This window comes from Rissa tridactyla, chromosome 1 (assembly GCF_028500815.1).
Source record: "Rissa tridactyla isolate bRisTri1 chromosome 1, bRisTri1.patW.cur.20221130, whole genome shotgun sequence".
Lineage (NCBI taxonomy): Eukaryota > Metazoa > Chordata > Aves > Charadriiformes > Laridae > Rissa > Rissa tridactyla.
The window spans coordinates 197181611-197194860 of NC_071466.1; the positions used below are offsets into that span (position 1 = coordinate 197181611).

At 44.8% G+C, this 13250-nt stretch overlaps 1 protein-coding gene across 1 annotated transcript; it reads left to right on the plus strand.

The window, feature by feature from the left end:
• Positions 1–2266: 2266 nt before the first annotated feature.
• Positions 2267–6211, plus strand: LOC128916478 (tetraspanin-7-like). The gene has a single exon (XM_054218262.1). The coding sequence runs from the start codon at positions 2609–2611 to the stop codon at positions 3323–3325; it is 717 nt and encodes a 238-aa protein (XP_054074237.1). The 5' UTR covers positions 2267–2608; the 3' UTR covers positions 3326–6211.
• Positions 6212–13250: the final 7039 nt, after the last annotated feature.

Sequence of the window (13250 nt, forward strand, 5' to 3'; positions counted from 1 at the left end):
ACCCCTTCTCCTGCTGGTTTCAGCTGTCTGCGATCCAAGACCTAGTTGTGAGAGCACCAGCTCCGAGAAACTTCTGAAAAAAACCGCTCCATCGTGAGAAAGTACACAGTGTCATGCAAGATAAGAAAGGCAAAACGGCAGCAGGGAGTTTTGAGATGTGGATAGTTACCAGGTCAAGGATTCAAAAGGAAAAAACACTGCTATGAAAAGGTCTAAAATCCTAAGAGAAAAAACAGGTGGTTGGAAGATGGCAACGCAGCAGTGATCAGCCCATTCCAAGGACAGCAAGGACTTTTCCCCGCATGGCTGACAACTGCCTGGCCAGCAGAGACTCGCTGCTTCAGGAGGTACACAGCTTCATGAATGTCACCTTCAGAGCCTCCCAACACTGTCTGTTCACTCGGGTGTGAAACCGTGAAAACCATCACCTTTTAGCCATTGGTTATGAAATTCCATACCTGCGGACCTCTAGTTTGTCTTTGCCATGAGCTTTTATTCTTCCCTGTGGACATTAGTCATATGATTTAGTGCTAAGATGGATAATGCAATGTACCGGGGACTTCTAGAGCGTGGAAATCATCATTCCTAAATCATCTAGACATGAAGATCTGGCAGTCTTCTGAGAAGATCTGAGAATCAAAGGAACTAACTCAGACTTGGCTGTCAAGAAACTGATGAAGAGCTTAATCTTGCAAAAAGGCAAAAGAAGAGAAACTGTAAAATGTAGAAGAATGTAAAATGATGTCTCCAGCTAATTAAATTCTTAAGGCCTCTAATAAAGAACAGATGATATTTCAATGATGATTATGCTATATTAATGCGTTGACAACTACGAGTTTCTGGTTGTATATTAAACAGATTTGATAAAATGTGATGCATAAAGCAACTCCTTTCCCTCCATGATTCTGTAATAGAAAGAAACCAACAAAATGTTTTTTCTCAAACTTCCACACAAAAATTACCATTGGAACACAATTAAACCTCAGAATTCAGTCCCAAAGGAGTCTGGTAAAGATGTGAGCAACAGGGTACTCTGACCTGATTTTTTGGGGTGATTACGGCATATACAAACTAAAACCCCCAGTTTCACTCAAAGTTGTATCAGTGGAAAAAAAAAAGACTGACAGTTGGAAGCACACAGTGATCCAGTAAACTGCACAGGTTAAAGATCTTTCACCAGCTAATGAAACTGTAATAATAAACATTTTATTAAAACATTTTTTAAAAAGCATTCTATGGAGGCCTGATGGTATGTTTGCATATAACAAAATTAATTTCTCGAGCACGTGAATGCATACAAAAGTCAACTCTATGTCTTGCAATGCCTTTGAGTAGTTCCTGTATTCAGTGCAAAGACCCATAGTAATGAAGATGATACAAAATCTTGAACTGAAGAGTACTACATACCTCTTGTGGTCTTGTCAAGAAATGCTAAAGAGAAATTGGTCAAAGACTCCTTAAGCAATGAATTAGCACTGGGGATGCTAATTCTACCTCTGCCTGAGATCCTGCCTCATTTACTGTTTCCTTTTCAGCTTTTTCTTATCTGGCTTGTAGGAGTAGCTTATCTCTTGCAATGAGACTGTACAGATGGTGGAATCTCGTATCAGACCTTCCTGGGCCACTTGTTATATTGCATTGTCTCTCCATGGACATTCCTGCACGGCCATTTAATGCCTTCTCTGTGGCTCAGTGTTATGGGCTAAATCAAGTGAATATTTAACAGAGTCAGGCCACCTGGAAAATAGTTTCCATATGAGAAAATGAAGACTGACTGACTGACTGGATGACTGTAGTTAGTTAATATTCAGGTATGGATTTACGCTTGTTTCTACAAAGTCTCCTAATAGCACAGCTATAGGAAAGTATAAGAAATAAAACCAAAACCTCTCGTTTAATAGATTTCTTGTGCTTCCAGTGGATTATTTATGGTTTTTTTTAGGTGCTACTCCTCATGCTTGCGAGAAGTTGTTTAGTCCCTCGCCCAGGATAAACCCGGGCTGCAGCATATTCCAGTAGAAGTTCAACCTCGAGCTTTCACTTCGCAGAACGTTTCCAGCCGAGGGAACGTTTCCCGCCGCGGGCAGCGGGAGCTGCCGGTGCGCGCCCTGACTGCACCCCGAAAGAGGAGGGCACGGGGAGAGGGGAGGCGACCCCGGTCCCGTCCCGTCCTGTCCCGCCCCCGCGCCGGGCGATGAAAAGGGGACGGGGCGGCGCGACCGGCACCGGCTGCCGCGGGACGGGGCGGACAGGAGGCTGCCGCCGGTCCCCGCACCCAGCACTGCCCGGGAGACCCGGCGGGACCCGACGGCACCCCCAGCACCGCCACGGAGCCCTCTCCTCCCCTCCCAGCGCCGCGGACCGGCCTCCCAGGGAGCGGCGGCACCGCTGGCTCCGGGACCCTCCTCACCTCCCGGCGGCACCGAGGGCTTCGGGATCCTCCGCACCATCCAGCAGTCCAGACGGCCACTGGACCTTCCTCATCACCTGGCAGCACTGAGGGCTCCGGGACCCTCCTCGCCGCCTGGCAGCTCCAGTAGCCGCGGCACCATCCTCACCGCATCCACCACAGCCCACGGGCCGCTGGGGGCCAGGGCTTGAGGGCACCATGACCGTGCTTAAGTTGTCCCTCATGGCCTTCAGCTTCGTCTTCTGGGCAGCGGGGCTGACCATGCTCATCATCGGTCTCTGGGCCAAGGTGTCTCTGGGGAGCTACCTGGCACTGTCGGCCAATGACTACCCCAGCGCCCCTGCCATCCTCTTGGCCACCGGCGCTGCTGTCATCATCTGGGGCTTCCTGGGCTGCTTTGGCACCGCCACAGAGCACCGGGGCCTCCTGCGTGCCTACAGCACCTTCCTGACTGCCGTGCTGGCGGCCGGGCTGACGGCGGGGCTCTCGGCCCTCCTCTACCGCCAGAACATTGCCCAGGGTTTCCAAGAAGGGTTACACCAGGCCCTGCTCGCCTACGGGGAGGATGAGGGGATGGCGGACGCTCTAGATGCTTTGCAGAGTGCCTTGTCTTGCTGTGGTGTGAAGAGCTACCGGGACTGGCTCACCTCGCCCTGGGGGCAGGGGCGAAATGGCTCGGTGCCCCTCAGCTGCTGCCAGGCCCGCCGGGGCTGCCAGCCCAGCCCGCCCAACGTACACGGGCTGCACCGCGACGGTTGCTTCAGCAAGGTGTCGGCCTTCGTCAGCAGCAACATGTTTTACGTTGCCACGGCTGCCCTGGGGTTGGCCCTGCTGCAGCTCATCGGTATTGTGCTGGCCTGCCTGCTGGCTGCCCGCATCCCTGCCCACCGGCTGGGCATCGCCACCCCTCGCTGACATCCCCCCGGTCCTGCCCCTCATCCCCTCCAGCTCCCTTCTTTCCCCCAGACCTGGGTGCACCCCATTGGGAAAACCCTCCCTTCATACTCTCCACTTCCACCTGAGCTTCCTCCTCCAGACTCCATTCCTCCTCTGGAGCCTGTCTCAGGTGCATCAATGCCACAGGCATCTCCGCAGCCCCTCAGAGCTGGGAAGGTGCCTCCTGGCCTGGCCATGCAGGGCAGCAGGTCCCCACGGCACCCCTTGGAGCCTCTGGACCGCAGAGAGTGGTGGCAGCATGGACAGTCATCGCCCTCCGGGGCAGTGGAGACAGCTGGGTCAAGGCTGACTGTTTTTCTGGGAGACATAAACATCCCAAGGATCTGAAATGGGGCCCAGGAAAGAGCAGAGGGTCTGGGAGAGCAAGAGAGGTGTGTCTCAGCGTTACACCGGGTGAGTGTTCTTCTGAGACTGGAAAATGATGTTACTGGAAAATTGCTGAAGTGCCCAAGGTCAGGTCTGGGCCGGGGACGCCCAGGTAGCCATGCCAACAGCTGCCATCGGGGTCTGCCATCGGGTCTGCCTGCAGTGTGCACCCCACCGCCGCAAAGATTTCCTACCTTCAGGGTGAGCAGATTCAAGCTGACTGGCTGCCACCGGTGCTTTTCCCGCTGTGGTGTTTCCCATGCTGATCTCCATCTAAAGGTGGAGCTGCAGCTCCAAGTGCTGCTCCCTCCTTCAGGGGTGCTCTCAGCCAGTGCTTTGCTGCTTGTGTCTTTGCAGGGATGAGACCTTAAACTTGTGTCCCTGTCATACAAGAAGGTGGCAAAAGCTGTAGGATCAGACCTGACTAGGGGTGGCAAGAGGAGGGAAGGGCACGTTGCCCTTCAGAAGTTTCTTTTGGACTTTTGCTGTTAACTTCAGGGTGAGTGGAACAGACTCTCTGTTTTATAGAAGGTTTTCTGAAAACCAGCCCTCAGACTCTTTGACATTTTTATTTTTTCAAAGGATCTGTCTGTGAAGTGTGCCCTCACCTATAGTTTTGAAGCCAGCTCTATACAACCGGAGAGTAAATAGAGGACCCCAGGACTTGCTCTGCAGCCCTGAGTGTGTGCAGGACGGACAGCAGTGTAAATCTACAGGATTTTTTTTCTCCCAACAGTTCTGGGCTTGCATTTGGAGCTTTAGGAAAAAAGGCCCCGCACTTCAGAGGGTTCTGAATTTTCAGAACTTTGCCCCTGCTTCTTCTCACTTCCTTAAAACCCACAAACTGGACTTTTGCATGTTTCTCTGCCTCACAGCACAAAGATGTGCTGAATACCCCCCTTGCCCAGCAAACTGGGGAGGGGAGGATTTCAGAAAAGAGCCAAGAACCACAAAGGGACTCCAGGATGTGGCGTCTTTTAGGAACGTGACTAGCAAAGCTGTGGAGAATGGTCAAATGACGACAAATACGAGCAGGACAGGAAATCTGGAATGAAGAAGACGACTGATAGCTTCATGGGAGGAGCGGAGTTCCCCTGGGGGAAAGGGGACTAGCAGTGAAGCTCTGGTGCGCGGGCAATGAATGCATGGGGTGAGGGGCGAGGAAGGCTGGGGTCATTTTCTTCCTGGCTTGCCTTTACTACTTTTGACTACATTTCTGGTTTTCTGTCTTCCTCCCACTGAAGACCTACTGCTTTGGCGACAAGGACGAGCCTCTCCTCCTGCTCATTTTGGGAGCCGGAGCTGGTCCTGGTGAGATGGGTGAAGGGAGAGCAAACCCATCTCAGCCTCTCCATGGGAAAACCAGGGCATACGCAGAGCTCACTCTCCTCCCGCTGTTTAAAACCTCACATTTTCTATACCTAAAAGAACCCTGCCATGGTATCTCTGTGCTTTTCCCCTGCTGAAAATGAGCTTCTAGGATTTTGTTTGACAATGCTCTGGGAGTGAAACTAGGGCAAAACGTGTATTCACTTGGAAAGATTCTGGTTTCAGGTATCTTTACTCCTTTTAATGGTCTATACCATTGAAAAATACCTGGAAATGCTACCACTTCCCTGTCTTTTGTGATGATGAAGACCCCCCTTTTTTTTCTCCCACCAGCCTTCTTTTTTTGGGAGAGTGATTGCCCTAATTCTATGGTGAATTTGTTCCTCCTGCAGGACTGTAACTATTTCTGACCTGGGGACGGTGCTGCAATTTGACCTGCTCATACCAGCCCTTGACTTGTTGGACTGCCCTCATAGAGGTGCAGTGTTCCTGCAGAGCAAAGCAGGTTTGTCCAGGGAACAAAAAGGGAATTCCCCCAACTTATATTAACAATTGGGCAAACCTGATGGTAGTTGAGAATGTAAAACAAACCCCAAACCAAAACAAGGCAAATAGGCATCTCCATGGAAAAGTGACGTTTTACTCTTCAGATACACAAAATAAAGTTTAAATGAAGTTTCAGCTGAGGACTGCTGAATCCAGAATGGTATTTACAAGCAAAAATCTACAAGGGCCAGCGGGTGTTAGTCCAGGCACACAAACGGATTTTAGTGAATTTATACAAATGGTCATGGAAATAATTCCCACAGGGTCAGTTCTCTCAACCAAAGCTCAAAAGTGAAAAAATAGAAACTGGGTTTTCCTTTTTGGAGAGCAATTTTAGTCTGCATGGATGGATCTTAGGATTCTGAGTTAACAGTTATGTTGTACTTGGGTGTTAGCTGTGGCTTTATCTTAACTGTCCCTGTGCTGAGGTATTAGGTGGCTATGTGACTGCGATAATCACATTCCAGGTGAAGAGTGCGATGTAAACAGGCTTCTCAGTCATTTGAGTGTTCTTCTGAATAGACGAACTTTGAAAATGTGTTTGGAACCTGTCTTTACAGAGAAAACAATGCCTCATTTTTTCTAGCGCTGATGTTTATTGTTTATTGTTTATTGTTTATTGTTTTACATAGTATAATTTTTTATTTTTGTTTGTAAATATCCCTGTTTTAACACCACTTTTTTGGAGTTATGCACCCAGTGGAACTCCTGTTATTTTCTGGAAATCAATGTCATGTTTTACCATTTTAACAAAGGGCAAAAAGTATAGTTTGTATGGGGAATGGTACTTCAGAAATAAAGTTTAGCAAGTGCTACAGGCAAAACAGGTCACTGTTTTGAATCCAATTCAGTATTTGTATTTCTGTATGTCTCCATATGGGTCAACTAAGCGCAAGTGAAATGAAGTGTATAATGAAATGTAAAGACACAAGCATATTGTGGTTTTTTTATTCAGAAGATCCATTAAAGAAGCAATAAAACAAGCATTGCGGAGAGCGTGGGAAAGGGACATGGAGCTGCGCTGGGTTTATCACAACAGTTTTCTTTTTCTGAATCAGTAAGCTCTGAAAACTTTCAAGAATATAGCATTGCTCTTTTTTTTACTCCACTGATTACTAAAATTATTTCTGATCCTGACCCTGCTTACGTTATATGACACACAGCAGTCAGTCAGAATGAAGGATGCTGTTAAAACTCATTCAGCCAAAAATCTCGTGTAGATACTCACTTCAGTTGATTTTTTTGTGTGTTTAAGTTGCTAGGAATACCAAAATAGAAATGATTTGACAAGTGTAGCAGTGCATGTTTGTGTGGTGGCCAGGCCTGAATCCCAGGACATCAACTTAATGTAATGAATAATTCAAAATGTAAACCATCACTCTGCACTCTTGGCCTACGCTCACTGAAACAGGATAAACCTTGGCAATGAACACGTACATGTTAAGTATACTTCTGTCACTGAATATTTCACAGACTGGCTGTGAGTTTTAGTTGAATGTTGATTATTAGTTCCTCCAATAACAACTAACAACATTAACTTTTGTAGATGTATGTAAGAAATGTCATTCTTCTGTAATTAATTCCCAGACTAATCAGATTCATAGAATCATAGAATCATGGAATGTGTTGGGTTGGAAGGGACCTTTAAAAGTCATCTAGTCCAACCCCCTGCAGTAAGCAGGGACATCTTCAACTAGATCAGGTTGCTCAGAGCCTCATCAAGCCTGGCTTTGAATGTTTCCAGGGATGGGGCCTCCACCACCTCTCTGGGCAACCTGTTCCAGTGCCCCACCACCCTCACAGTAAAGAATTTCTTCCTAATGTCTAATCTAAACCTACTCTGCTCTAGTTTAACCCTTGTCCTATCGCTACATGCCCTTGCAAACAGCCCCTCCCCAGCTTTGTTGTAAGGTCTCCCCGGAGCCTTCTCTTCTCCAGGCTGAACAACCCAAATTCTCTCAGCCTGTCTTCACAGGACAGGTGCTCCAGCCCTCGGATCATCTTCGTGGCCTCCTCTGGATTTGCTCCAACCCGCTCCTTCTTGTGCTGAGGGCTCCAGAGCTGGATGCAGTTACTCCAGGTGGGGTCTCACGAGAGCAGAGTAGAGGGGGAGAATCACCTCCCTCGACCTGCTGGACACGCTTCTTTTGGTGCCGCCCCAGATACGATTGGCCTCCTGGGCTGCAAGCGTGCATTGTTGGCTCATGTCCAGCTTTTCATCCACCAGTACCCCCAAGTCCGTTTCCACAGGGCTGCTCTCTATGACATCATCCCCCAGCCTGTATTGATAACGAGGATTGTCCTGACCCAAGTGTAGGACCTTGCACTTGGTCTTGTTGAACTTCGTAAGGTTTGCTCGGGCCCACCTCTCTAGCTCGCCAGGTCCCTCTGGATGACATCCCGTCCCTCTGGCACATCGACCGCACCACTCAGCTTAGTGTCATCGGCAAACTTGCTGAGGGTACACTTGATCCCACTTGGTTCCCAGTAGCTGTTTCAGTTGTCTTGAAATCTTTGTGCTCAGTGACCAAATTTTAATTTAATTTTTAAAATTCTCTAGATTTAATGTTAATTTTGTTCTGGATGGTCAGAATGGCCGTAACTGGAAAACGTTACACCAGACAGCATCGTCTGCCCCTTACTGGAATATGTATTTGTTTTCTGTCATCCTCTTCAGCATAAAGTCACTCAACAAAATGGTATATTTCAATAAAAGCTGATCCCATCTTTTACAAAAAGCCAGTCAATTTTAACATCACTGGTTATTTAATCAATTAAAAACCATACCAAATTAAGTATAGGAGCAAGCTGTGTTGCAGCTGTAGAAACAATAGCTCTGTTGTTTGGACAAACAGAGATTTAGAATTAACAGGGTGGGAAGATTAGGCCCATGTTATGAAACAAGGACTATTTTATAACATTGATCTAGAATACCAAGAATATGACTCTTTCAAAACTTCAAAAGTGTTTTGAGATTTTGTCCAACATCATTCACTGGACTGGTGTGTAACTGAATTTGACATTACAGATAACCAGAACTAAAAATGGTCTTTATAATGGATCTTGAATTTTTAGAGGCTTTTTTAGAGGCTTTAGGTGGCTTTTCTAGCATCAGAAAACTTGAACAATAAGTAAACAGTAAGATTGGGTAAATCAGAGAAGAAAAAAAAGATTTATTTTGTTAAAAAGTAATTTACGTTTATGTATTTATCTTATTACAACATTATCTTCTTTCTTCTGGAGAAAATACAATCACTTGTTACCTCTGTGACTTCCACTCATAGCAGCTGATATTGTATAAAGCCCTTGACAAGAAGAGTACTCATCCTTCTATTTCCACTGATAAATTACAGTAAAGATGCCCTTTTTCATAGGTCCAGCAACCTGCAGGAAATTTTGATAAATCAGACAGCATGGGAAGAGAGCTGGAAATTCAGTGTTTTCCCAATCAAATATTTTGGCTTCCAATAAAAAAGGCATGTCCTTGGAAAGTTTGGGTGGTCAAGTTAAGAAGTCTTACCACAGTCTTGTTCCGAAGCACCACAAAATATTGGTCAGAAACTTAAACGTAAGTCACACAGCTAACAGAGTCTGAGACTTTCTTTTCATCTGAAATCTCTTCAGCACAGAAGAATAGCAGATACCATCAGGGAAGTAGCACTGGTTTTGGTATTATGATTGTTTGAGCTGTGCTGGCGTCAGCATTGAACAAAGCAAGCCCAAAGATACTCCTAACTTAAAAAGATCTCTATAGTTTCTAAGGGTATCTGTAAGGATCAGGGGAACATCTGTAATGACGTTACATGTCCAGTCCTTCCCCTTCATCCAACCAGACATCTCCACCTCAGAGAGCTTATCAGAGCCACAGTCACTTCCCCGTAACATCCCAAATTCTGTCTCAAACAGCTAAAGAAAGTATTTGTGGTGAAAGGTTTGTTTTCACTAGGAAAGCAGGCAGTTCATATTGGTTTATTTTGTACCAATATTGTCTCTTGGGGTTTTTGGTCCAGTGCCAGGGCATGAAGAAATAGCTCCAGACAGAATCTAAAAGAGTTTAGATCTGGCTAGAGACCTGAAGGAAGAAAAAAAAAAAAAAAAAGAAAATGCCCAAAGGTGAGGGCAGATGTGGTGACAGCGAGACTGCAAAGTCGGAGAAAACAGTGCTAAGTTCTGCACTGCCATAAAGAGACTATTTTCTGAGCAGAATTTAAGCATGAGCTGCAAAATGGGCTTAACTGTGAGTGAATTCCTTTTGCCATTAGCCTTCTCATCCGTGTAGTGTTTACTTTTTAAAGTAAACATTTACTTTGTGCATCTTGAAAAGTTAATGGGAGCACATAATACCTTTGAATTCTACACTTTTCAGGATGATATTATGGAAGGACATGCAGAGCAATCTAGAGTGCAAAACAATCTAGTGGTAGGATCTCCTGTGGTTCTTTGTTTCCTTCTGTTTCAGAAGCTGGCCATCTTTGTAAGGTAAAATTTTTGACACCATTACATTAATTGGCTAAACATATCTGTGTAGTTTTACATCGGTTTGTATTTCATTGGTCATGCACCCATTATCCTTCAACGTGGTAAAAATACATGTTTCTAGCCAACTCAATTTGATTGAAAACGATGAATTTCAATCTGTTCAATATACCATTGTAGTTTGCTGAGAAACCGACAAAAGTATCTCCATTTAACCTTGTTTTCTTGTGCGCTTTACTGTCCTGATCTACTTTCTGGGCCAGTAAAATTCAAATATCAATGGATAAAGTGTTCCCATGTACTCCAAAGAGAACACAGACACACACACACATGTTTTTCAGAAGCTCTGTATTTACTGGATTTGTGGTCAGATGTGGTCTGATATGTGGATTTGCTTGTGGATCAAACAGTGACAGAAAAAAAAGGAGATATCTAAGGAACATATCATTCTGTCCTCGATGTTAGCTTTCATTTGCATGAGCACTCAGTACTGTCTATTGGAGAGAGGAAATCTTTTGTTAATGATTTTAATCCATGTAATAGAATTTAGTAGAGAATCTTATCTGGGCTACAGGATTAAAATTGTCAAATTAAACATTATTTCAAATGCTCTAATTCTATAAAGATTTCTCTAATCTGCTTCAAGCGGTTTCTGTGAAGCCTTGCTTCTCCTGTTCTCCCATTCTGCTGATGTCCAGAGTCACTGTTAGGCCGGCTTCACAGCAGCAAAGTTTTCAGTTTTGCGGTGTTTGAAGCTTGAATCTTAGACTATTCCCATTTTGTACGTATTACTCCTGTTTTATCATGTTAGGGTACTCAAACTGATACATTATGAATATAATATTTGTGTTTGTTGGTTTTGAGCAGCATCGCGAGTCTTAGGCAAGACCACAGCAAAATAAAGGGAGGTGCAATGCTCACATTGACCAAGACAGGCAACTCCTTGGAAATGGCAAAGAGTATCATACTACATGCTAATATTGCAACAAATAGGTCAAATGCTGTCTGGTGATTCATGTTATTAGACTGCCCAAAATAACAGTTCTATAGCTCTACTCTTTCTACTTGAGATGCATGCTTCTTAAACTATCAGCACTTTAAAGCACTGATATGATCTCATAATAAAACCTAAGAAAAGGGATCCTTCATGCGTAGTGTTAACCATTTCTGATAGCTCCACTTCTTCCAGGTCACAAAGATGGGGTGCTGGGAGTATCCCATGTCAATTCTAGGGCTGACTGGAGAGTTGGGATTGATAATATCTGGGTTAAAATGTCAGCATCGATTAGAGTAGTCCTACTGCTTTGTTACTGTTCTGAGAGCATCTTCCAGGGCTGTTTCTCTGCTGTTTGGTTTCCTGACCTTGCAGACAGCACTGTGTAGGGTGCCCGCTACCTTTTAGTAATTTACAGGCAAAATAACTCAAGTGGTAGTGTCGGGAAAATGACCCGTGCAATACAGTGCTCTACATTCTGAGCCTTCAACATCCCTGCCACGATATAAAGGAAACCTCTCTAGGTAGTGGATGTCTTTTACATTGTTTTTGAAATTTGTAGTTTTTTACTGAAAGGGTAATAAATACACCTTTTCCCATGAATGCTTTTCCACATGATAAAGCTTCCCTTGGAGGACTGGAGTGACGGTGTCCCTTCTGCTCTTGTCAGCTTCTGCTGTGCTGGAGTTTGCAGCAGGAATGTCTTCTCTCATAGCAGCTCACTGCTGAGAGGGGACTGCCTTGAGTAGACTTTGAAACCACCTTTTTGGCAAGATGCTGTTCCCAGTAGTTGTCATGCTCCTTGACATAGTGTACTTGTCTCCCTGTAATCGCAGGTACAGTCGTTCTTGCCTAGGAACTCTCAGAAGAGATAGAGGTGGAGGCTTGCCATTTGCAGTAGTACCTTGAGTTTTGGTGCAGAGTTCAGCCAAAATAATCCTGAAAGAAAAGCACAAATCCAACAGCTAAATATACCTATCTCATGATTTGGAATAGATCTGTTCACCGAAACTGGTAAAGAAAATGCTGGGTGGCTAGGTAATAAGCAGAATTGGGAACTCATTAATATTGCAAAATTTCCCACCATTGCAGCATGTTCACACTTTCTTGTCCACTTTGCCCTTCGCAGACCTGTCTCTGTAACTCCACCACATTCATGGAGTGTTATTAGCTGTAATGCTCCTCTCAGTTGTTGGTTTTCTGCTATCTTCTGGGTCCCTTGAACCAGCTCCTCCTTCTTTTCTAGCTTCCCACCCCAGGAGTCCAGGTCTGAGCTCCTGGCTGGACAGGTTTTTGAAAAGAAGCCTTTTGATCTGCCTGGCTTTAGTAACAGCAGCTTTCTAGCACTAGTAGTCACCTTTATGTTTTTTAATTATATGAAAAAAAAAAGGCAGACATAATTAAACAATAATTTCAGATAGCTATTTTGCTATTAGATTATATTTGTTTCTTACCAAAGCAAACACCACCCCCTACCCCCCTCCTATGTATCTTTGTTGTCTTGATGGTATTGTTTGTTGTTGCTGTTGTTTTGTTAGAATGATGATAATACTCTGGGAAACTTAGATAGAAGGTATCCTAATTATTTTACAAGGAAAATAAGTGGGTTTGGACCAGCTCTAGTGATTATGGTAATAATTTAATTAATGAAGTTTAGAAGGTACCATTGATCAAACTCATCAGAAAATAAACATGTCATCACATACTTCCTGGAGAAAGTGGAGGTAGAACTCAGGTCTCTCTTCCAGCTAGACTCCCAGAAAATGAGCTTCATGGTTTGAAAGCAGAATAGAGATTAATTGTAAGTCTCTTGACAGAGGGCATTGAGACCTATACCTGGTTACTACAAGGAACAAGTAGAAATGGAGATGTGAGTGCTGTTTTGAATTCAGCTTTCTAGCATATGTTGTGTATGTCATGCTTCCAGTGTGTCAGGGGTGTCATCCTTTATTTCCATTCTGTATGACGTTCCTTGTGTGTTTATGACATTTACATTTATTTATTACTCAATTTTTGGCTCAAGACAGTTTTCATGGTGTTCTTTTCCTTTTGCAGGAGGCTTAGCAGCAGTGTTGAAATGCCATTCTGTCCCTGCAAGTGGATCCAGTAAGATTCCTCCAGTGCTTCCTACATATTTCACTCTTTAAAAAAAAAAAGGCAGTACTATTTTTC

Excerpts from the sequence above, each read along its gene's own strand:
- LOC128916478 (XM_054218262.1), top strand. The coding sequence starts at position 2,609 with ATGACCGTGCTTAAGTTGTCCCTCATGGCCTTCAGCTTCGTCTTCTGG.